The sequence below is a fragment of the Phyllobates terribilis genome, unplaced genomic scaffold, assembly GCF_046119375.1.
Source record: "Phyllobates terribilis strain yellow unplaced genomic scaffold, ASM4611937v1 Scaffold_5__5_contigs__length_657084704, whole genome shotgun sequence".
Taxonomy (NCBI): domain Eukaryota; kingdom Metazoa; phylum Chordata; class Amphibia; order Anura; family Dendrobatidae; genus Phyllobates; species Phyllobates terribilis.
The window spans coordinates 433954657-433980027 of record NW_027362765.1 but is presented as its reverse complement, the minus strand read 5'-3'; the positions used below and the strand labels follow the sequence as shown (position 1 = coordinate 433980027).

At 45.9% G+C, this 25371-nt stretch overlaps 2 protein-coding genes across 2 annotated transcripts in view; both read right to left on the bottom strand.

Annotated features, from left to right (window-relative positions):
• LOC141271607 (scavenger receptor cysteine-rich domain-containing protein DMBT1-like) overlaps positions 1-3678 on the bottom strand; it is a 92048-nt gene extending 88370 nt beyond the window's left edge. Inside the window, exon 1 of the mRNA XM_073681651.1 lies at positions 3369-3678. Coding sequence (XP_073537752.1) covers positions 3369-3678 — 310 coding nt within the window. The remainder of the gene's footprint in view (positions 1-3368) is intronic.
• Positions 3679-7590: 3912 nt separating this feature from the next.
• The window catches only part of LOC141271606 (scavenger receptor cysteine-rich domain-containing protein DMBT1-like), a 212148-nt gene continuing 194367 nt past the window's right edge, over positions 7591-25371 (bottom strand). The window contains exons 7-9 of the mRNA XM_073681649.1: positions 11190-11198; positions 7710-8021; positions 7591-7652 (exon numbers count right to left, since the gene is read on the bottom strand). Of these exons, the coding sequence (XP_073537750.1) occupies positions 7591-7652; positions 7710-8021; positions 11190-11198 (383 nt within the window). The remainder of the gene's footprint in view (positions 7653-7709; positions 8022-11189; positions 11199-25371) is intronic.

The window sequence follows — 25371 nt, the reverse complement described above, 5'->3', positions numbered from 1 at the left end:
TAGAAAAAAATCAACCACATCCATCAGGACATCTCAGCCCAATCTCTTCGGGGCCTAGATCCCCTTCCCTGCCGCACTTCAAGCTCACTAGCCATCTTTGAACCTGTTACAGAAGAAGAAGTTACCCAGCTCCTCATTTCTTCTCATTCTACAACTTGCAACAGTGACCCCATTCCTTCACATCTCCTGCAGTCTCTCTGACCGGTGGTCACCACTCACCTGACTAAAATATTTAACCTCTCTCTTTCTTTAGGTATCTTTCCCTCCTCATTTAAACATGCTATTATAACGCCTTAACTTAAAAAGCCATCCCCGGACCAGAACTGCACTGCTAACTACAGACCTGTCTCTAACCTTCCTTTCATCTCTAAACTCCTGGAACGCTTGGTCCACTCCCATCTAATCCACTATCTCTCAGATAACTCTCCACTCAACCCTCTACAATCTGGTTTCCCTCCTTACACTCCACTGAAACTGCCCTCTCTAAAGTCTCTAAAGATCTACTAACAGCTAAATCCAAAGGTCACTGCTCCCTGCTGATTCTCCTAGATCTCTCTGCCGCATTTGACACTATGGATCACCAGCTCCTCCTCACTATGCTCAGCTCTATAGGGCTCAAGGACCCAGTTCTCTCCTGGTTCTCCTCCTATCTCTCTGACCGCTCCTTCACAGTATCTTTTGCCGGCTCCTCTTCCTCTCCCTCTCATGGTCCCCTTACTGTCGGGGTCCCACAGGGCTCAGTCCTAGGCCCCCTCCTCTTCTATCTATACACTGACCCTATTGGACAAACAATCAGCAGATTTGGGCCACAGTATCATCTTTATGCTGACGACACCCAATTTTGCACCTCTTCACCTGACATCACCCCTACCCTGATACAAAATACGAAGGATTGTCAGTCTGCTGTCTCTAACATCATGTCCTCCCTCTATCTTAAACTGAATCTCTCTAAAACTCTACCTAACATCAAAATTACCTTGGAGGGTTCAACCATAACTCCCAAGCAGCACACCCGCTGCCTATGGGTCATATTCGACACTAACCTTTCCTTTACTCCCCATATCCGATCACTCACTCGCTCTTGTCACCTGCATCTTAAAAACATCTCCAGAATCAGACACTGGTTGCCCATCCGCTACATGGTCCAATATAAACTCATCGCTCTCACCCACAAAGCTCTCCACAGTTCCGCACCGCTTTATATCTCCTCTCTCATCTCTGCCTAACGCCCTACACGTGCCCTCTGTTCTACAAATGACCTAAGACTAATATCCCCCATAATCCGAACCTCGCACCTCCGTCTCCAAGACTTCTCTCGTCCTGCACCAGTTCTCTGGAATTCACTACCCCAGGCGATCCGACTGATGCTTAGCCCCCATGTCTTCAAGCGCGCTTTAAAAACACATCTCTTTAAACAAGCCTACCACCTTAATTACCCAGTAAATTAACTTTCCCCTGTTCCCTCCTTCTAAATATTATTCAGATTCAGCTCCCTACTCTTCATCTGTCTCCACACCCTCCATGCACAAGATAACTGCACTCGGTACTTGAGTATTGCACTTAAACATACTGGCTGATGACCGGATGATACAGCTTTATATGAAAATCCCTATTTATTATAATTGTCAGACCTGAAATAAAAAGCACTTTTAGCCTACTGTGTCCCCCCCCATTTCCTTGTAGAATGTAAGCTTACAAGCAGGGACCTCACTCCTAATGTAACGGTTTAAACTGTCTTAAATTGAATTGAATTTATTGTCTGTATATGCCCCTGCTTAATTTTAAAGTGCTAGGGAATATGTTGGCGCTATATAAATAAAAATTATAATGATTATTATTATTATTAATTTATTGTCTTCTAACTTTGCAAGTCAGGGAGGCAGGGTCAGTGAACAATGCATGTGTGCTTAATTTTTTGATTGACCATTGTGTGGACCCTATGGCTTGTGGATCCGCAAAACAGAGAAGGGCAAACAATGTAGACTGATTAAATGATCAAATAATGAGAGTTAAACACATCCCACCTCCCCCCTGACCTGTGGATGATGACCTAAGCCACAGATGTGGGTACAAAAAAGGATTTCTATAGTTCTGAAAAAATAATCAGAGTGAATTGCCAGAGCAACAACTGGGACAACATGGCTCCATTAAGAGGGACACAGTTTTGACTTTCTACAGGATGTCAGCTTATGGGATCATGGCCCCAGCAGGAATAACACAGATCTACTCCACTGAATAACACTGAACCCATGGATATGTTTGAGGAAGCTAGGATTGTGACCCTCCAGTCACTTGACCCCCAGGGATACGTTTGGAGAATACAGGTTGGGACCATCCAGTCACCTGGCTCCGTGAAGACATTTGGAGAAGCTAGGTTGGGACCATCAGGTCACCAGGCCACGTTCCTCAAGGACTGTCCGCTTCCTAAGCTTGTCATTACCTTCTCTCTGTAGGTGACCACCAAAAGCGTGGTGCCATTATTGGGGGTAGTCAGCCCTGGAAGCCTCTGAGTCGCAGCTGCTCTAATCCCGGTGAGTCAATGGAAAGTGAGACTCTGTAATTTTCCACCATTTTGGTTATTTTGCTTTGAATGTTCTATGTTGTCTGTTTGGTAGCTCAATAAAGTAATGCATCACTGTTTTACCTTCACCCTGTGTTGTCTGAGTAGTATTATGCCCATGGGAAAAGGAGTCAGCACCAGTGGGATTGGCCCTGGTGCGGACGAAAGCACCTACTGGCACCCTTATATCCACAGAAATTAATAAGATGTCTGCTGTAAAAACCACTTGACAGCAATATATTACAGGTCAACAGCAGCATCAAGAGCTGAGCTGGGCCTGCATCAAAAGGGGGCCGACATATGACATACCAATATGTAATATGTCACTAAGGATTTAGATGAATTGGTAAACCCTCACATGAGCAGCCACCTCTTCAATGACAGTAGTGGATCTTATTGGTGGTACCTGATTGTGGCAGAACATGTTTGCACATGAGATTTACTTGTGCTTTGACAAGTATGCAAAAAATATTTACAGGAAAGTATTAAAAAAAATATATAGTAGAATTTTTTAAATGAATACAAGAAGCATTAAAAAGTTAGAATGTGCTTTATTAAGTTGCTGCCAGTGTTGGGATGTTAGTGACCTCACAAAAGAATCCTCTTCAAATATAAAACCAATTAGCATCTAGGTGTTAATGGGGCAGGAATCAAGGTGACTCCAATCCACTAAGATTCTCTTAGAAAGGCAATTTCTTGTTTGCAGCCCCCTTAGTGGTAGAAAACATGAAAATATGATCAGCATGAACATCTATGCAAAACACATGATAACAAATGACTAAATAAGTTTTCATCCATCCGACCATACCTGAGCAGACGACGCCAGCATCTTCATTGTGTCCACAGTTATGTACTGTAAATGGTTGGTGTGGACAGTCCCATGCGTGTTGTTCATTACCGGTACATTGCACATCATCCAATACAATTAATCCTTGTCCTTGGCCAAATGCAGCACTTCCATTAAATGCAAGCGCTTGGCCACAATTTAATTGCCGGCATACAACTTGTGCAGCATTAATATCCCAATAATCATCGCACACAGTTCCCCATGCTCCGTTATAGAGGATTTCAACACGACCGTTACATTGACCATTGCCATTTACCAGTCTTAAAGACATGTCTAAACCTAAAAAAAAAAGTAGAATGGTCATTTCCAAAATCAATTTACTGTGGAATTTTCCACTGTTTAGCACATCAGGGGCTCTCCAAAAGCCACATGGCATCAACCAAAGATTTCAGCAAATTCTGAGTTCCAAACGTCAAATAACTTTCCCTCCCTTCAGAGCCCTCGTGTGCTACCAAACAGTACCTATTTTCCACATATGAGGTATCAGTGTACTCAGGAGAAATTGGTCAAAAAATGTAATGGTGTAATTTATCTTGTTACCCTTGTAAAATAAAAAAAATTGGGGCGAAACCACATTTTTGCGGGAAATGTTTGATTTTTTTATTGGCACGACTCAATGTTATAAAATTCTATGAAGCACCTGGGGGTTCAAAGTGTTCACTACACATCTAGATAAATTCCTTGAGGGGTGTAGTTTTCAAAATGGGGGAGAAATATCTCTGTTTTGGCATATCAGGGGTTTCCAAATGCAATATTGCATCCCCTAATTATTACAGATAATTTTGAGTTCCAAAAGTCAAATGGCGCTCTTTCCCTTTTAGGGGTCGGCCGTGCGACCAAACAGTAACCTTTTCACCATATTTGAGGTATCGGCGTACTCAGGAGAAATTGCACAACATATTTTTTGATGCATATTCTCCTATTTCCCTTGTGAAAATGCAAAATTTGGGGGCTAAAACAGAATTTTTTTTGTAAAAATATGACTCCTTGCTCTTTGCAAAAAACAGCATTGCTGTGAAATATAAGAGCTTTGCCAAACTAACTACTGGCATACAACTTGTGCATCCCTTGTATTACAGTAATTATCACACCTAATTCCTCGTGATTTATTAAAGAGGATTTTTACAGAACCACTACCTTTTATCAGCCTTAAAACCAAGTCCAAAGAAAAAGATAATCAGTGACTTGCAAAATCAATCATTATCTCAAGGGCATATTCCCAACTAACACAGTTATTAGTTGGATACGACATTATTATGTCACAGATGCTGGTCCCACCCCTTGGACCGTAATCTATCTTGATAATTAATCCTAATCTCTCTTGATAATTAATTTAGAGAAAATAGTAAAATTGCTAAAATCTATAATATAACCGGGGATGCGTCCCTCTGTCTGAAGACTCGATAGACTGCGCAAGCGCGACGCGCAGTCTGGCTCCAGACAGAAGAACGCATGGAGCCGTTACAGGTAAGAGGAGTGTATGGCGCCGGAGATCGCGGTATGCGTAGACACTAAATGCGTACTGCGATCACTGGCACCATACTTACATACTTACCTGACCGGAAGGAGCGTTGCCGCGGCGCCTCTCTTCGCCGGAGACAAGGGCAGGAGTGAGGCGTCGGATCGGCGCATGCGCATAGCGCTGTCCGGCGCCATTTTACTGAAGACACATTTGCAGTGTCTTCAGCAAAATGGCGCCGGACAGCGCGGTGCTCCAGCGCCGCACTCCTCCCCCAGCCTCCGGCAGAACAGGACGCTGCAGCGCTGGAGCACATAGAAGAAAGGTGAGTATAACTGTTTATGTTTTTTGGATGTGTGTACAGCATGAAAGGGATGAGGGGCTACACATACCAGAATTGGGGTGAGGGGACCACACTTTCCAGGATTGGGGGGTGAGGGGTACCACACATACCAGGATTGGGGTGATGGGTACCACACATACCATGATTGGGGGGGTTGAGGGCTACCATACATACGAGGATTGCGGGGTGAGGGGCACCACACATACCCAGATTGGGGGGTGAGGGGTACCACACATACCAGGATTGGGGGGATGAAGAGTACCACACATACCAGGATTGGGGGGGTGAGGGGTACCACACATACCAGGATTGGGGGGGTGAGGGGTACCACACATTCCAGGATTGGAGGGATGAGGACTACCACACATACCCGGATTGGGGGGTGAGGGGTACCACACATATCAGGATTGGGGGGATGAGGAGTACCACACATACCAGGATTGGGGGGGTGAGGGGTACCACACATACCAGGATTGGGGGGGGGTGAGGAGTACCACACATACCAGGATTGGAGGGATGAGGACTTCCACACATACCAGGATTGGGGGGATGAGGGGTACCACACATACCAGGATTGGGGGGATGAGGGGTACCACACAAACCAGGATTGGGGGGATGAGGGGTACCACACATACCAGGATTGAGGGGATGAGGGGTACCACGCATACCTGGATTAAGGGGATGAGGGGTACCACACATACCAGGATTGGGGGGTGAGGGGTACCAGATATACCCAGATTGGGGATGAGGGGTACCAAACATACCAGGATTGGGGATTGGGGGATGAGGGGTGCCACGCATACCAGGATTGGGGGGATGAGGGTTACCACACATACCAGGTTTGGGGAGATGAGGGGTACCACACATACCAGGATTGGGGAATGAAGGGTACCACACATACCAGGATTGGGGGGGTGAGGGGTGCCATGCAAATCAAGATTGGGGGGATGAGGGGTGCTGCACATACCGGGATTGGGGATGAGGGGTGCCACACATACCGGGATTGGGGATGAGGGGTGCCATGCATACCGGGATTGGGGATGAGGGGTGCCATGCATACCAGTATTGGGGTTGAGGGGTGTCATGCATACCAGGAATTGGGGATGAGGTGTGCCACGCATACCGGGATTGGGGATGAGGGGTGCCACGCTTACCGGGATTGGGGATGAGGGGTGCCACACATACCGGGATTGGCGATGAGGGGTGCCATACATATCGGGATTGGGGATGAGAGGTGCCATGCATACCGGGATTCGGATGAGGAGGGCCATGCATACCATGATGAGGGATACCAAACATACCAGGAAAGGGAAGAGGGATGGGGTACCATGCATACCATGATAGGGATGAGGGATGGGGTGCCATGCATACCGGGATTGGGGATGAGGGGTGCCATGCATACCGGGATTCGGATGAGGGGGGCCATGCATAGCAGGATGAGGGATACCATACATACCAGGAAAGGGATGAGGGATGGGGTACCATGCATACCAGGATAGGGATGAGGGATGGGGTGCCATGCATACCAGGATAGGGGTTAAGGGGTGCCACGCATACCGGGATTGGGGATGAGGGGTGCCACGCTTACCGGGATTGGGGATGAGGGGTGCCATGCATACCGGGATTGGGGATGAGGGGTGCCATGCATACCGGGATTGGGGATGAGGGGTACCATGCATACCGGGATTGGGGATGAGGGGTGCCATGCATACCTGGATTGTGGATGAAGGGTGCCATGCATACCAGGATTGGGTATGAGGGGTGCCATGCATACCGGGATTGGGGGTGGGGGTGCCATGCATACCAGGATGGGAATGAGGGGTGCCATGCATACCAGGATAGGATGGTGGGGACAGGATGGGGGCAGCACAAATACCAGGAGGGGGGCAGCACATACCAGCATGGGAGACCATATACCAATAAAAATGCTCGCCACTCGGGCGTAGAACAGGTTCAATAGCTTGTAAAAATATAATAATATAATGAGAAGCGTTGAAAGTTTAAAATGTTGTTTGGTAGACTTTTACCACTGTTGAAAAACCATCAGGATTCCATTATTTGGGTGTTGATTAGTGTTGAGTGAATTTGTTCAGTATTTCAAATTCATTTTTGTGTTCGGGGTTCCGATTTCTTCGCGCTAAAATATTGGCTCCACCCATGAACATACCTGACTTGCAACGCTGTCACACAGAGCGAGCCGATTTTTGGCATGAACTAGGCGGAACCCCAAACACGAACACAAATTTGAAATGCAGAACGAATTCGCTCAACACTAGTGTTGATGACCTAACAAAGGAATTCTTATCCCACATAAAGCCATTTAGGGTTCCATAAGGAAGGAACCAAAGTACCTCAGTCCATTAAGATTTTCTTAAGAAATGCTATTTATTGTTTGCAGAACCCTTAGTGGTGGAAAACATGAAACTATGATCGGCATGAACATCTATGCAGAACACATGACAACAAATGACTAAATAAGTTTTCATCCATCCAACTATACCTGAGCAGACGACGCCAGCATCTTCATTGTGTCCACAGTTATGTACTGTAAATGGTTGGTGTGGACAGTCCCATACGTGTTGTTCATTACCGGTACATTGCACATCATCTAATACAATTAATCCTTGTCCTTGGCCAAATGCAGCACTGCCATTAAATGCAAGAGCTTGGCCACAGTTTAACTGCTGGCATACAACTTGTGCAGCATTAATATCCCAATAATCATCACACACAGTTCCCCACGCTCCGTTATAGAGGATTTCAACACGACCATTACATTGATCATTGCCATTTACCAGTCTTAAAGACATGTCTGAACCTAAAAAGTGATAAGGAAAATGGTAATTTCCAAAAATAATTCACTGAAATATTGTCAAAAAAATATTCCCATTCTGCATGGGACGTTCTATTAATGTGTAATAAACAATGATAAGGCTACACTGCTGGCCAGGGGCACTGAAGTGGACAACTGTGGTCTGAATCAGGATACCAGCATTCTGGACCCTGCCATCCTACCACCATAGATATATTACAGGAGTACCTTTTATCCTTTAACCTAAAATAGCATATTAAGAATGAAGCTAAAGATAACACTTGAAGGAGGTTAAGAATTTATTAAATGGAGAAAGTCTATAAGTGGAAACAAAATTATGTAAAGCTTTAGAACCAGACTCTGGTACCAGTGTAACTAAGGATTACAACACTATACCAAGAGAAGGAAAATCAGAGACAGGACTTAAAAAGGTTGTCCACTACTACGATAACCCATTGTCGTTAACCGTGTTTTCCCCTTATAAAATTACATAGCAACCAAAACCCATTCTACGCCCGGGTGGCGAGCATTTTTATTGGCACATTTTTAATTTCATTAATGGCGCCTGAGTCAGCATGTGCGCATACCGCGCTATGTTGCACCATTTTTTTTATAGACATTGTCTGCGAATTCGTATATACAGTGTCTTCAATAAAATGGCGCTGTAGTGTGGTATATAAAAGATGTACTCAGAATACAGGGGGGTGTACTCACTTATGCTGAAAGCTGTATATATAACATACTGAGAATACAGAGGGGTGTACTCACGCTGATCGCTGTACTCATGCTGAGCGCTGTATGTATAACGTACTGAGAATACAGGGAGGGTACTTACTTATGCTGAGCACTGTATGTATAACGTATTGAGTATACATGGGGGTGTACTCACGCTGAGCGCTGTAGATGTAATGTACTGAGAATACAGAGGGGTGTACTCACTTACGCTGAGCACTGTATATATCATGTACTGAGAATACAGAGGGTGTACTCACGCTGACCACTGTATGTATAACGTACTGAGAATACATGGGGGTGTACTCACGCTGAGTGCTGTAGATGTAATATACAGCGAATACCAGGGGTGTACTCACTTATGCTAAGCACTGTATTTATAATGTACTGAGAATACAGGTGGGTGTACTCACTTACGCTGAGCACTATATATAATGTAATTAGAATACAGGGGGGTGTATTCACTTACTCTGAATGCTGTATATATAATGTACTGAGAATACAGGGGGTGTACGCACTGACACTGAGAGCTATATATATAGTGTACTGAGAATACAGGGGGGTGTACTCACTTACGCTGAGTACTGTAGATGTAACGTGCTGAGAATACTGGGGGGTGTACTCATTTACTTTGAGCGCTGTATATATAATGCACTGAAAATATAGGGTTGTAGTCACGCTGAGCACTGTATACATAACGCACTGAGAATACAGAGGGTGTACTCACTTATGCTGAGCGCTGCATGTATAACGTACTGAGAATACAGGCGAGTTTACTCGCTTACACTGAGGGTTGTATATATAACATACTGAGAATACAGGGGGGTGTAGTCACGCTGAGCGCTGTATATAAAACATACTGAGAATACAGGGATGCACTCACGCTGAGCGCTGTATGTATAACGTACTGAAAATACAGGGGGGTGTACTCACTTATGCTGACTGCTGTATATATAGTAGACCACACACACAGACTCACTATCTCAAGACTGCAAGTACTACTATGTGACTATCTTGAATGTTACTACTTTGAATGAATATGCACTTCCCATACAAATCTACAATGTTAATAAGTAATGGCTCTGGATAATATAGGTAGAACCTATTAAAAAGGCACTTGCACTTTATTTATTTATTTATTCCTAGGTTTCCACCCCAGGCTATCCACAATAATAACCTATGCACTTTGCCTATATTTGAGAGTGCATTTCTTGTTCAGCAAGACCTGTGATGTCTGTGTGCTACTTTGTGTGATACCTTTGCTGGTATTCTCTTTTGTTTCATATATATGTAGTAAAAATAAGGCAAAAAATGTTTATAATACTAATATGTGTGCCTTCCTGTACAGGGATTTATTTTCCAGGCAGTGTTTTTCAAGTATTGCTAAAAAGGTTTCATTTAAAACTTTGACTTAGAGTCCTAATTTATTGTTTATATAAGCCTGCATATTGACACTTGAGTTGATATTTATTGCAACTTATTTTCTGCTAACTTTGCAAGTCAGGGATGCAGGGTCACTGAACAATGGATGTCTGCAAAATTTTTTGATTGACCTTTGTGTGGACCCTGTGGCTTGTTGACCCACAAAACAGAGAAGGATGAACTATGTAGTTCGATTAAATGCTTAAACAATGAGGGTTAAACTCATCCCACCTCCCCCTGACATGTGGATGATGACCTAAGCCACAGATGTGGGTATAAAAAAGGATTTCTATAGTTCTAAAAAAATAATCAGAGTGACTTGCCAGAGCAACAACTAGGACAACATGGCTCCAATAAGAGGGACACAGATTTGACTTTCTACAGGATGTCAGCTTAGGGGACCACGGCCCCAGCAGGAATAACACAGATCTACTTCATTGAATAACACTGAACCCATAGATATGTTTGGGGAAGCCTAGGATTGTGATCCTCCAGTCGCCTGACCCACAGGGATACGTTTGGAGAATCCAGGTTGGGACCATCTGGTCACCTGGTCACATTCCTCAATGGACTGTCAGCTTTCTCAGCTTACTGGGTAACCGCCAAAAGTGTGGTGCCACTGGTGGGGGTAGTCAGCCCTGGAAGCCCCAGAGTCGAAACTGTTCTAATCCCGGTGAGTCAGTGGAAATTGAGTCTATATAATTTTGTACCATATTGGGTATTTTGCTGGGAATATTCTATATCTTATTGTATGTTTGGTGGCTCAACAAAGTATTGCCACACTGTTTTGCCTTCACCTTCTGTTGTCTGAGTAGTATTATGCCCACAGGAAAAGGAGTCCGCACCAGTGGGATGAACCCTGGTGCAGACGAAAGCACCCACTGAACCCTTTGTCTCGCTAAGCTAAAGACAGAGATCTTAGCACGTCTGGGAGTGAATATGGCGGTGAGAGCCCAACGAGTCTACCATTGGGCGTGTGCCAGAGACAAACCCCCTCACTCGCAGATGTTTGACCTACTGCATCTCATTCAGAAGTGGTTGCAGCTAGAGTCCTCCACTCTGGCCCAGATGGTTGAGCTGGTTGTGATTGATAGATTTGTGCACTCCCTTCCCAAGCCAGTACAGACTTGGGTTGCCCAGGGCGGTCCCCAAAACACAGGTGACTTCATCGGCCTGGTAGAGAGGTACCAGGTGGTTGAGAAATCCCTTGGGAAACCATAAATAGTCACTTCTCCATACTGGGATACCCAAAAGGGGGCAGGTTCATCATGGAAGGGGTTTAAAGTCACCACTGGGGGGCATCCCACTCCTACTGAAGGTGCCACAAGGACTTTTCCACCAGGTGTCATATGTCCCCCGAGCCCATAAACTGCAGCCTATGCAGACGGGTCTCCTATTATGCTTATCCCGGCTGCAGTGTGGACTGTCGACCCGGCGAGGGGCCGCAGGCATGTGCCATGTCCGTTAATGGCTTGATGGTGCTTGGACTGTTGCATTCAGGGAGTCTAGTGACCCTAATCAGTGCCAACCTTCCCCACCAGCTGATCTCTGCCAAGACTGTGGGCGTTCGCTGCATACATGGGGATGCCAAGGAATACTCTATGGCCACAGTGACAGTGGGAACAGACTGTGGTGCCCAATCTTATGAGGTCGGGGTGGTTAAGGACCTGATACATCCCATCATATTGGGGCGCGATTTCCCATAGTTCTGGGACTTGTCGGGGAAAGGAACCGGACTGAATCGCGTGGACAAATTCCATGTCCGTAAGGAAATACCCCCGTCAACATCTGAAGGGATGAGTTCTCATTGTGTGTCCTTGCCGGCGACGAGGATGAGACTGTGACCAAGGAGGCCAACCTCCCTGAGTTAGAGGTGACAGGAGAGAACTTTGGGTCTGCTAAAGTTCGGGACTTGATCTTGAAGGGGGCATGGAACATTGTTACTTTCTGTAATGGTGATGCTCAAGAGCCGGGGGCAGACACCAGGTACCCACACTTCGCACTTCAGGGGGAGTTATTGTATAGGGTTACCAAACCAAGGGGTGATGAAATAGTGAAGCAACTATTAGTTGCAGGGCCATACCAACAGAGGGTATTAGATATGGCCCATTCACATGGTCTGGGGGCACACCTGGAGGCCAAGAAAACTCAGAAGAGGATATTGAGGAGGTTTTGCTGGCCAAGGTATTACCGGGAGATCCTTATCTATTGTAGATCCTGCCCCACCTGCCAGATAACAGTGTCCTCCTCCCACTTCCATAGTCCTTTAATCCCCCTACCTGTGACAGAAATCCCCTTTGAGACGATTGCCATAGACCTAGTTGGGCCCTTAGTCAAATCGACCCGGGGCCACCAACACATCCTGGTGGTCATGGACTATGCGACCCGGTACCCAAAAGCGGTACAACTGAGGAACTCGTCGAGTAGGAGCATCGCCCGGGAACTTGTACATATATTTGCCAGGACCGGACTGCCGAAGGAGATCGTAACAGACCAAGGAATACCGTTCATGAGCAAGGTAATAGGGGGGAGAGACGACCTATGTCGCCTAAATAATGATAATAACGTCCATGATATACAAAGAAATCAAATTAACTTTGTTGTTTAAAATTTAGACAGATTAATGAGGAATAAAAGCATCAACAGCAATTGCCATATGAAAAAAAGCACACAGGTAAACATACAGAAACATGCATATGGTTAGCATGTGCAATATATATAGTATGACAGTATCTGTTTTACTCCACATATGCATGTATGCTTAAAGTCTCAAAAAACCCTGGTTCGCTATAGCGGGTCTTTATAAACAAACTATAATATGTAAGGTATTTGTCATATTACCTGTATAGAGAGATGAGCCCGAGGGAACCCAAACCTGTGCTCAACCAGAGCATTCCTGCTCTTCTCGGTTAGAGAGGTCCCACAAGCCTCTACAGGTTTCTACTCATTTGAGCTATTGTACGGACGACATCCGTGAGGGCTCCTGGATATTGCCACCAACTAAACCTTGGAAGCCGAGGTTACGCCCCACCGGAGCATAATAGAACATGTCGCCCAGTTGCAGGAGAGGATGGCGAAAGTGATGCCTATCATGAAGGCTCATCTCCTACAAGCAGAAGAGGCCCAGGCAAGAGTCTATAACCAGTCAGCAAGGCTGAGATAGTTCCAGCCTGGGGATCGCGTGCTGGTGCTTATTCCCACCCTTGAGAGCAAGTTCCTGGCCAAGTGTCAAGGCCTGTATGAGGTGATGGAGAAACTCAGAGAAGTGAACTACAAAGTTCACCAGCCTGGCCGAAGAAAGCCGCTCCAAGTGTACCATGTCAACTTGCTCAAACCATGACGAGATCGAGAAATGCAGGGGCATCTTGTTTGGGAGCCAGTCCGAAAGCCAAAGTCGAGGATGTCATGATAGCGGAGACTATCGTCGGCACAGAAGCAACAATGTAGTGAGCTGCTGTAAAGAACCGTGACCTGTTTTTGCAATTGCCAGGGCGTACGAAGGTGGTCGAGCATGACGTGCTGATGGAAGCGCATGTTTGGGTAAAACTCGAGGCAATTCAGAACTGGCCACAACAGCTCTCCAAGAAGCAGGTGAGAGCGTTTCTTGGAATAAATGGCTATTACAGGCGGTTTATCCCAAATTTTGTTATGATTGCCGCACCACTGATGTACCTTCTAAAAGGCACAAAATCAACGATGGCGAAATGGACGGTTAAAACCGAGATGGCGTTCCAACACATGAAGCTTGCACACTGTAAGCAGCCGGTCCTGGTTGCACCAGACTTTACAAAAGAGTTTGTGCTCCAGACAGATGCCTCAGAAGTTGGCCAAGGAGCCGTGCTGTCACAGGAGATAAATGGGGAAAAGCATCCCATCGTGTATATGAGCCTGAAGCTCTCGTCCTGTGAGAAAAATTATGCTATTGTGGAGAAAAAATGCTTAGCCATAAAATGAACCATAGACACGCTAAGATATTACCTACTTGGCCGAAAGTGTAAATTGGTGTCAGACCATGCCCCTTTGAGATGCATGTGGGAAAAGAAGGGTAAGAATGCCCGAGTAGTTAGGTGGTTCTTAGGTCTCCAAGACTTTAATTTTCACGTGGAGCATAGACTCAGGAAGTTAGACGCTAATGCTGTTGACCTGTCCAGAATTTTCTGCTTTCTGTCTGAAGGTGCCCAAACCCCCGGCTTTGGGCAGAGGGGGATATATGTGACAGAGTCACTGGTATAATATGTGAGGGGAGGTATGTGTCACTCAGGAATGCTCTCCTGTGTGAACTGAGACTTACTGAATTTTTGCCAGCGTGTTATATCCTGGGGGTTACCTCTTTTAAAGGGTGTCGTTTTATGGAAATGATGTAGAGATGGGAGGAAAGTCATTCCCCGTACCTTCACCTCAGGGTGTGGCTGAGCAAGCTTTGAATGTTCAGTCCTGTTTTTTTTTTGTGTTGTTTTTGGAGAGGCAATATCTCCAGACTGGACAGCCATAGCTCAGGAAGGAGCTGAAGGCTGGACATAACCTGTGGGGGCGAACTGCACACACATATGGACTGTGCTATTGTTTATCTTTTGCTTTTTTCTTTTTGCCAGTATGGCCGTGTTTATTCCTGCTGGAGTTGCAGGGCTTTATGCCATGTAAAAATATCCTACAGAAAAAAACAGGTTCCTGAGTCTACTTCCAGAAGCGGCTGAGCGTGTCGACCTACGATATATGTTATAAAAGGAGAACACAGGAATCATTATCAGGAGTATAAGGAACACACTAAATGTCAATATAATGTAAAGTCCCCCAAAATTTCACTTTTTTGATGACTGAAGAAATGAATAAAATAAATTTGCCCAAATGGAAATAACGGATGCCCAAATGCTAAGTATAGATGTAAATATATATTATGGCAATGGATATAATGCAAAATCCCAACACTCGATAGAAAAGAAAGTTGGTTGAGAAAAGTTGGAAAGGAAACCAGGAAAAAGTCCCAGCCCCAATACATTAAATAGGAGGTAACAGGTATTTTTAGCCTGAGTAAAACTGTTATTAATAAGGCATCATATACCCGGCACCACATGGCAACCTATTTGACCCCCGCTCAAGATCGCCATGCGGGTACACTACTGATGGGTGGTTAGGACAATGGCCCAAAGAGATGTCTGCTGTAAAATACCACTTGACAGCAATATTTTACAGGTTAACAGCCGCATCAAGAGCTGAGCTGGGCCTGCATCAAATTCAGGGGGCCGACATATGACATACCAGTACTTTATATGTTACTAAGGATTTAGATGAATTGGTAAGTAGAGATGAGCGTTGTTCTACTCGAACTGTTCGCCAATCTCAAATTCGAGCTGTTTTGGGCGGTGTTCGAGCCGTTCGGCGAACACGAACAATTTGATAAAAATTCGGCTGTTTGAGGTTATGTTCGATAACTGTTCGTGCACCAAAATCATAACTGGATTTTTTCTCAGTAATGATGAAAATTAATGTTAATACGCAGTTTGAGTGTACAGCGGGGTGGGGGGAGGGGCAGGGGATGGATCTCTGCAGGAACAATGAAGATCTCCATTTTTTTTTCTCTTTCCCGCATTTGCAGTGGGGAGGTGCAATCTGTCAGCCTATCAGCAGCGCACACACGGAGCGAAGTGCTTTTTTTCACACAAGCAAGGGCATGTGTCATTGGCAGTGTATGTCACATGTCCTTGCCCTATAAGACCAAGCCATTTTCCCCGTCGCCACCATTTTCTCACTTCTGCAGCTGCGTGTTAGACGGCACCGCTGTTGCTGTGTGCGCTATACCTTGTTAATTTCAAGCCAATTTTCGCACAAATCTACAGATAGCTTGGGAGTAGGGAATAGTTGTGATTGCAGTCCTTTTAAGGACTAGGTTACAGCATTTCCTACGACTTTTATCAGGGAGGTCTGTGCTCTTAAATAGATAGGTTGTGGGAGTAAAGACTAATTGTAATTGGAGTCCTTTTCAGGACTAGGTTACATGAGTTCCTATCAGTTTTTGCCAGGCAGGTCTGTGCCAGTGCTGTGCAAGTTTTTTTCACAGCATTTGGCTGAATCTAGCAAAGCTAATCCTTTTTGGCCTATTGCAGAGTGTGTTAGTCAGTGGAGTAGCCTATCTGTGTTGCAAGATATAACACCTGTGTATAGAATACCAATTTTTTTACTGCACCTAGTGAAGTAAAATCTTTTGGGCATAGCATCATTCTATTAGTCCATCTATACTGACCTCCATCAGGTTGCAAACTGAATATAATTTTTTTCTGCATCTAGCTCTGAAAAAATATTTGGGCTTCTAGCAGTGTGTGGGACTTGGTCTATTAGTCCATCTATACTGACCTCCATCAGGTTGCAAATTAAAAATAATTTTTTTCTTCATTTAGCTCTGAAAAAATATTTGGGCTTCTAGCAGTGTGTGGGACTTGTTCTATTAGTCATTCTATACTGACCTCCAGCAGGTTGCAAATTGAATATAATTTTTTTCTGCATCTAGCTCTGAAAAAATAGTTGGGCTTCTAGCGGTGTGTGGGACTTGGTCTATTAGTCCATCTATACTGACCTCCATCAGGTTGCAAATTAAAAATAATTTTTTTCTGCATCTAGCTCTGAAAAAATATTTGGGCTTCTAGCAGTGTGTGGGACTTGGTCTATTAGTCCATCTATACTGACCTCCATCAGGTTGCAAATTAAAAATAATTTTTTTCTGCATCTAGCTCTGAAAAAATATTTGGGCTTCTAGCAGTGTGTGGGACTTGGTCTATTAGTCCATCTATACTGACCTCCATCAGGTTGCAAATTAAAAATAATTTTTTTCTGCAACTAGCTCTGAAAAAATATTTGGGCTTCTAGCAGTGTGTGGGACTTGGTCTATTAGTCCATCTATACTGACCTCCATCAGGTTGCAAATTAAAAATAATTTTTTTCTTCATTTAGCTCTGAAAAAATATTTGGGCTTCTAGCAGTGTGTGGGACTTGTTCTATTAGTCCTTCTATACTGACCTCCAGCAGGTTGCAAATTGAATATAATTATTTTCTGCATATAGCTCTGAAAAAATAGTTGGGCTTCTAGCGGTGTGTGGGAATTGGTCTATTAGTCCATCTATACTGACCTCCATCAGGTTGCAAATTAAAAATAATTTTTTTCTGCATCTAGCTCTGAAAAAATATTTGGGCTTCTAGCAGTGTGTGGGACTTGGTCTATTAGTCCATCTATACTGACCTCCATCAGGTTGCAAATTAAAAATAATTTTTTTCTGCATCTAGCTCTGAAAAAATATTTGGGCTTCTAGCGGTGTGTGGGACTTGGTCTATTAGTCCATCTATACTGACCTCCATCAGGTTGCAAATTAAAAATAATTTTTTTCTGCATCTAGCTCTGAAAAAATATTTGGGCTTCTAGCAGTGTGTGGGACTTGGTCTATTAGTCCATCTATACTGACCTCCATCAGGTTGCAAATTAAAAATAATTTTTTTCTTTATTTAGCTCTGAAAAAATATTTGGGCTTCTAGCAGTGTGTGGGACTTGTTCTATTAGTCCTTCTATACTGACCTCCAGCAGGTTGCAAATTGAATATAATTTTTTTCTGCATCTAGCTCTGAAAAAATAGTTGGGCTTCTAGCGGTGTGTGGGACTTGGTCTATTAGTCCATCTATACTGACCTCCATCAGGTTGCAAATTAAAAATAATTTTTTTCTGCATCTAGCTCTGAAAAAATATTTGGGCTTCTAGCAGTGTGTGGGACTTGGTCTATTAGTCCATCTATACTGACCTCCATCAGGTTGCAAATTAAAAATAATTTTTATCTGCATCTACAGTACCTCTGAAAAAATATTTGGGCTTCTAGCAGTGTGTGGGACTATTTGTATTAGTCCATCTATACTGACCTCCATCAGGTTGCAAATTCAAAATAATTTTTTTCTGCATCTAACCCAGCCAATAGTTTTGGCCTAATACCACAGTTTGGCCACTCAGCTCTGCTCGGTTACCATCCATTGTTTTTTTGTGCAAACAACTCCAGAGTTGTGAATTAATTAACCACCAAAATGAGTGGAAAAAGGCCTGCTGCTGGTGGAAAGGGGAATAGGCGTGTTGGGAAGGGGAAAAAAGGTTGTGTCCGTGGGGTAGTTGTTAAAGCAACAGTAACATCTGCAGAAGAAAGACCATCTTCCAGCCAAACTAAAATGTCTACTTCTTTTAGCGGACAATGTGATAAGATCCCTTTCTTACGGCCACGCCAATCGCTACAAATTCCAGATGAGGCACAAAAACAGCAGGTGCTTCAACGGATATCAAGTGCTCCTTTAAGTGGGCTCTCCCCCACATCAACTTCAACATCACAAATACTCCAGTCCTCAAAGGTGTCACCCAAATCGCACTTGCTTCCTCACAGCTCCCAAATCTCCAGCTGCCCGTCTGAGTATGAGGTAGAACAGATGGTTGAGTCTGCAGAGCTGTTTACTCATACTATAGCCTGGGAATCAGAGGTCGACTCCAGCGCTTCTGTGAATCCAGACGAGGAAATGATCTGCACTGATGCCCAAAATCTTTATGAGTCGGATCCAGGACCAGACGCAGAAGGTTCTGACCATAATGTAGACCCTCATTCCCAAACTGTAACTCCTGTTGGTGGAGACAATGAGGAAGACGATGATAAGACTCAAATACCTGATTGGAGCGACAACTTTAGTTTTTTGTCAGGGCAGGAACAGGTTGGCTCTGAGGACGACGGGTGTGATAACGCACAGGGTGATGATGATGAGGTCGGAGATCCCACTTACTGTCAACCCACAGTCAGCCAAGAGATGAGGTCAGCAGAGGAGGTGGAGGAAGATGCTAGTGACGACGAGGTCAGGTTGCGCCTTCCTGGACAGAGACGTAGTACTGGAAGCACGTCAACAACTGCATCCTCAAACACAACTCTGCCTCTCACCACAAGTCGTGGTGGCTCTTCAGGTCGCATGGGTGCTAAGCCTTGCATAGCCTGGGCATTTTTTCAGATCGATAAAGATGACCCAATTCGTGTTATCTGTAACATTTGTCAGCAAAAGCTAAGTAGAGGCCAAAAAATACATAGTTTGAGTACTTCATGCATGAACCGGCACATGGACATGAAGCATAAGTTGCAGTGGGAAGCTCAGTGTGCTACAATGCGGCCTAGCCGGCCGGGCCAATCACCGTCTGCCATATCTTGTGCATCCGCGGCCTCTTCATCCTCTGTGACTGGGGGGACAGCAGTCACACCTGTTTTGGGGCGCAGACCTGCCACCTCTTTACCCGCAACAGCCAGCGTGATTGGCAGGTCATCATTTTCTTTGGAGGTGGTAACACCAGCTGGTGTTGAGCGCTGTCCGACATCGATAGCACCACCTTTGGATCAAGGCAACCTAACATGTCCGCCTGCATCTTCCTCACAGACCGGCAGTTTGCCGGGGACACCCTTATCAACCCCGTCTAAGCACAATAGCCAGCCCTCGGTCCCTCAGATGTGGACAAGTAAAATACCATTTCCTCCTAGCCATGAGAAAGCTAAGAGGTTGAATTTCACCATCTGCAAGCTCTTGGCTACAGAAATGCTGCCTTTCCGCCTGGTGGACACAGAGGATTTTCGAGACCTTATGTCCGTCGCAGTGCCCCAGTACCAGATGCCCAGTCGGCACTACTTCTCAAAGAAAGGTGTGCCTGCGCTCCACCAGCATGTCGCACACAACATCACCGCTTCTTTGAGAAACTCTGTGTGTGACAGGGTGCATTTCACCACAGACACTTGGACGAGTAGGCATGGACAGGGGCGTTACATGTCGCTGACTGGGCACTGGGTAACTATGGTGACAGCAGGACAAGGGGCTGCTGTCCAAGTCTTGCCGTCCCCACGAGTTGTGCGTCAATCCTCTTTATGTCAAAGTTCCTCCACTGCTTCTGCCTCCTCAACCTCCTCTCGGTCTTCCACCTGCACACAAAGCCTGTCTGGTCATGCCACAAGCTTTCTAACTGCGCAGAAGGGATCCTGCACACCTCCTTACTATGCTGGCAGTAGGGCTCAACGTCATCAGGCGGTTTTTACATTGAAATGTCTGGGAAATGTGAGTCACACAGCTGAGGAGTTGTGGTCACCTCTGGAGAACCAATTTCATGAATGGTTGTCTCCACTGGACCTGAAACCAGGGAAGGCCGTGTGCGACAATGCTGCAAACCTGGGTGCGGCCCTTCGCCGGGGCAATGTCACACACGTGCCTTGTATGGCTCACGTGTTGAACCTGGTTGTCCAGCAATTTTTAGCCCACTATCCCAGACTAGATGGCCTTCTGCAGAGGGCACAGTCGCTGTGTGCTCACATCCGCCGTTCGCATCCCGCAGCTCAGCGACTTACATCTCTACAGAAGTCGTTGGGCCTGCCACTTCACCGGCTAAAATGCCATGTGCCTACCCGGTGGAATTCAACTCTGCACATGTTGCAGCGACTGTGGCAGCACCGACAAGCCCTGGTGCAATACGTTCTGACGTATAGCCTGGGCCAACGAGATTCAGAGGTGGGGCAAATCACGCTGGAGGAGTGGTCTCAGATCAGGGACCTATGCACCCTTCTGCACAGTTTTGAAATGGCGACGAAGATGTTTAGTGCTGACGATGCCATTATCAGCATGACTATTCCGGTGATTTACATGCTGGAGCACATGTTAAACAGAATTCGGAGTCAGGTGGTGGCACAAGAGGAGGTGGAGGAAGTAGAGGAGGAGGAGTTGTATGCGGAAGGGCTAACATCTGCAAGGTCCAGACGGTCGGCAACACCAAGGCGGCAGGCATGTGAGGGTGGGGGAGATGGTTTTACCAGGGCCCATGGTAGCAGCCAAACTAGTGAGGAAGGTGCAGGAGCCCAGGAAGAAGTGGAGGACGAACTGATGGAAGACTCATCAGATGAGGGAGACCTTGATCACATTTCTGTTGTGCGAGGTTGGGGGGAGAGGACAGAGGAAGGAAGCATGATTGTTACCTCACCACCAACACAACAGGGACTTGGTGCTCCTGGATGCGCAACACACATGAGTGCCTTCTTGCTGCACTACCTGCAACATGACCCTCGAATTGTGAGAATTAGAAATAATCCTGACTACTGGGTTGCCACACTGTTAGATCCCCGGTACAAAAGTAAATTTGCAGAAATTATTCCTGCCATAGAAAGGGATGCACGCATGCAGGAGTATCAGCAGAGACTGTTGCAGAATCTTACATGTGCTTTTCCACAAAATACCAGTGGTGCACGTAGTGAATCTCACAGTTCCAACTTGCCAACCGTGGGACCGTCAAGTGTTCAGCACTCAAACCGTAACAGAACCACAGTATCTGCTGGTAACATCAATTTTGCGGAATCATTTCACCACTTTTTTAGCCCATCCTTTGCAAGGCCACAGGAGACAAGAAGTCTGACACATAGTCAACGCCTAGAGACGATGGTACAGGAGTATCTCCAAGTAAACATTGAAGCCACGACTGTGTCACTGGACCCTTGCTCTTTTTGGGCTTCCAATCTGGATAAATGGCCGGAGCTAGCCACTTACACCTTGGAGATCTTGTCATGCCCCGCAGCCAGCGTTCTGTCTGAACGTGTGTTCAGCGCTGCTGGTGGTGTGCTGACAGATAAGCGCACGCGGCTCTCCACTGATAATGTAGACAGACTCACGTTCATAAAGATGAACAAATCATGGATCCGAAACGACTTTTCTACCCCTGTGTCATCCTGGGGAGAGTAAAAGCTTGATGATTGGTTAAAATCACCCTACCAACCGTTTTAAGCTTTCAAATTACTAATCATGTTTATCTGTATCTTGACTGGAAAATAATTTGGGCTTTGTAGCAGTGTGCAGCACTGATCCTATTAGGCCATCTATACTAAAGCTTCACCAGATTTAAAATTAAAAATAATTTTTAGCTGCATCTAGCCCGGAAAATAATTTTGGGGCTCCGAGATGCGCAAGGCACATAAGTGCCTTCTTGCTGCACTACCTGCAGCATGACCCTCATATTGTCAGAATTCGAAGTAATCATGACTACTGGGTTGCCACACTCTTAGATCCCCCAAACTTTTCGATCAACCTTTTCATTTTAATAAAGACCAAAAAAATGGTCATTTTTGAAATTATAAGCATTAGCAGGTTGTTAGAAACTGAAATCAAACAGTTTTCAACTCAAAACTTTATTCTAGGTGATGTTACATTTTCACATAGGACCCCTTGTTCGAAAGGAGCTTCTGAACTCTCTCGTCCATTGAATTTGTCAGGTTTTGGATGGTTTCTGCTTCAATTGTTTTGCATGAGGACAGAATACCCTCCCAGAGCTGTTGCTTAGATGTGAACTGCCTTCCGCCATCATAGACACTCCTTTTAATGATGCTCCAAAGGTTCTGAATGGGGTAGAGGTCAGGGGAGCATGGGGGTCACACCATAAGTTTGTCCCCTTTTATGCCCATATCAGCCAGAGATGCAGATGTTTTATGTGCAGCATGAGATGGTGCATTATCATGCAGAAAAATGATCTTGCTGTGAAATACACGGTTCTTCTTCTTGAACCATGGCAGGAAGTGCTGTTTGAGAAAATCCACATACATTATGGAGTTCATCTTTAGCGCCTTCAGGGATCCTAAAGGGGCCGACAATCTCTCTCCCAATGATTCCAGCCCAAAACATTACTCCACCTCCTCCTTGTTGGCGCTGTAGCCGTGTTTGCGTGGGGTGTCCATCAACCAGCCATCCTCCACTCCATCCATCTGGACCATCGAGCGCTGCACGGCACTCATCCGTGAACAAAACAGTTTTGAAATCAGTCTTCATGTAATGTTTGGCCCACTGGAGCCGTTTCTGCTTGTGTGAAGTGGATAGAGGAGGTCGACAGGATGGCGCATGCACAGCTGCAAACCTCTGAAGGACCCTGCATCTTGTTGTTCGGGGGACATTGGAGGCACAAGCAGCTTCAAAAACTTGTCTGCTGCTATGACAAGGCTTTTTTGCCGCTGCTCTTTCAACCTGACGTAATTGCCTGTAGGAAAGAGTCCACAATTTGCCCTTATCAGCACGCACACGTGTGTACTGTGAATCAGCTACATACTTCTTGATTGCCAAGACACTTCATCCTGATCATCGCACAATGTTGATTGTAGTCATGCCTTGACCTAAACACTCCACAATTTGTTGCTTCTCAGCAGCCGACACATCCTTTTTCTTTCCCATTTTGGCAGAAAATGTAGGCTGCTTAATAATGTGAGAGAGCCTTCTTAAGTAGTCTTGCCTTTCATTGGACACACCTGCCAAACTAATTAGCACAGGTGTCTGCAATTGCTTACAGTGATATAAAGAGCCCTGACACACATCACCATCAATGAGTTTAACTGACAAACAAACAAATTCTTCCCTTATCACTCCTAAACACTTTTTGTATAATAATTTGGAACGCAGTGTACATGTGCTTTTCCACAAAACACCAGTGGTTCACGTAGTGAATCTTACAGTTCTAACTTGCCAACCGTGGTCTGTATGGAGTTGTTCAATAAAGGGCCCAAAATTAAGATAACATAGATGGGAGAGGTCTCTATGAATAGGAATTCCTAAGTATTTGATACCCTGTGAGGGCCAGGCAAAGGGAAAGTTGGACTGGATGGAATCCTATATGGATTTGGGGAGGGAGACATCGAGGGCCTCAGACTTCGCTGCATTGATTTTAAAATTTTACCATGTAACAAAGTGATCTATTTCAGCCATAACAGCATGGATGGATATATGTGATTGAGTGATATATACTAGGACATCATCAGCAAATAGAGAGCACTTGTACTCGGTGCCTCCCACCTCAATCCACCTAATATTGGGGTTATGGCGAATTGATGAGAGCAGGTGCTCCGTCACTAGGATGTATAAGAGAGGGGACAGAGGACATCACTGCCTTGTCCCATTGGTGATTGTGAAAGGTGATGAAAATGTTCTGACGCACCCCCTGGGCCTTGGGACACCCGGAGCCGGACCCTTTTTGGTGGATGCTGGTGGTTGTAGTCTTCGTGGCGGCGACCCAGTTCCATGGCTCAGGGCGGTCAAACCAGTGGCGGAACTATTTATGTGGTTTTCATGTTTAAATGTCCGACTACGCCACCCGTGGATTGCGGTCAGAGTGAACCGCCGCTACAGGGCAGACCACTGAGGCTGGTGTTGTGGGTGCAGCAGAGCGTAGCATAACTCCCCACGGGAGGAGTATAGCCTCAGGGCAGTGTATGCGGAGGATGGGGGTGATGGTGCAGGGCAGCAGCAGTAACGACACGGAGTCAGTGATGCAGTTCAGGGCCTTTACTCACAGTTCTTATTATCCAGACCACGTCTGCAGGTAACGGCTGCCCACGTCGTACTGTGCTCACCAGGTGAGGGGCTCAGACAACTCCCAGATAACTTTGGAGCACTTCACAGGACCCCCTTTGTGTGTCCTTTGTCTGGCCTTTCTTACCAACACTTCTGTCCGGCTGCCTCGGGCCTCCTCTTGGTAAACTTGGCGCCAGTTTCCCTGACCCTATGTGGTGCCTTCCTAGCGGGTGTAGCGAGGGGCTGTGCCACATAAAATGTCAGAGCCTCCTGTTTCTAGCTGAGGGTCGTTTCCTGCCTCCACTAGTTCGGGGACCGGTCTCCCCCTTTGGCCTGACCCCTCCATGCAGGTGGATTCGGGCGTGCGGTGGCGACTCGCCCGTCCGCACCCCTGGGATCCCTTCATTCCTCGTTCCTGGAGCCTTCTCCGCTCCTTTTCCTTCCTTCTCCCTCTTCCAGGCCTGGGCCTCTGTTACTAGGCCCGCCTCCGGAGCAGAGCTCATGCAGAGCCCCTGCTCCCTGCCACTTCTGCTCAGACTTCTCTGCACTGAACTAAGATGGTGCCCACCTTTCATATTCCCTTCTCAATGCACCCAGGAACTGCTTCCTCCCTGCTCCTGCACTACAGGGTTCCCCTTCCTCAGTGTTCCCTCCCCCCACTCCAGCCAGGGACAGGGACTGTCGTGCCCATCTCAGGGGCATATTGGTCGCCCTGCCCCACGGCAATGTGGTGTAATGCATGCAGGTGTCGGGTCCTGATCCACACTCCATCCTTACCTGAGAGTGAGATATCACACCTCTGGGTGAGGTGCAATATGTCTGTAGCAACCGAGCCCTCAGGGTGCTACAGTTCCAT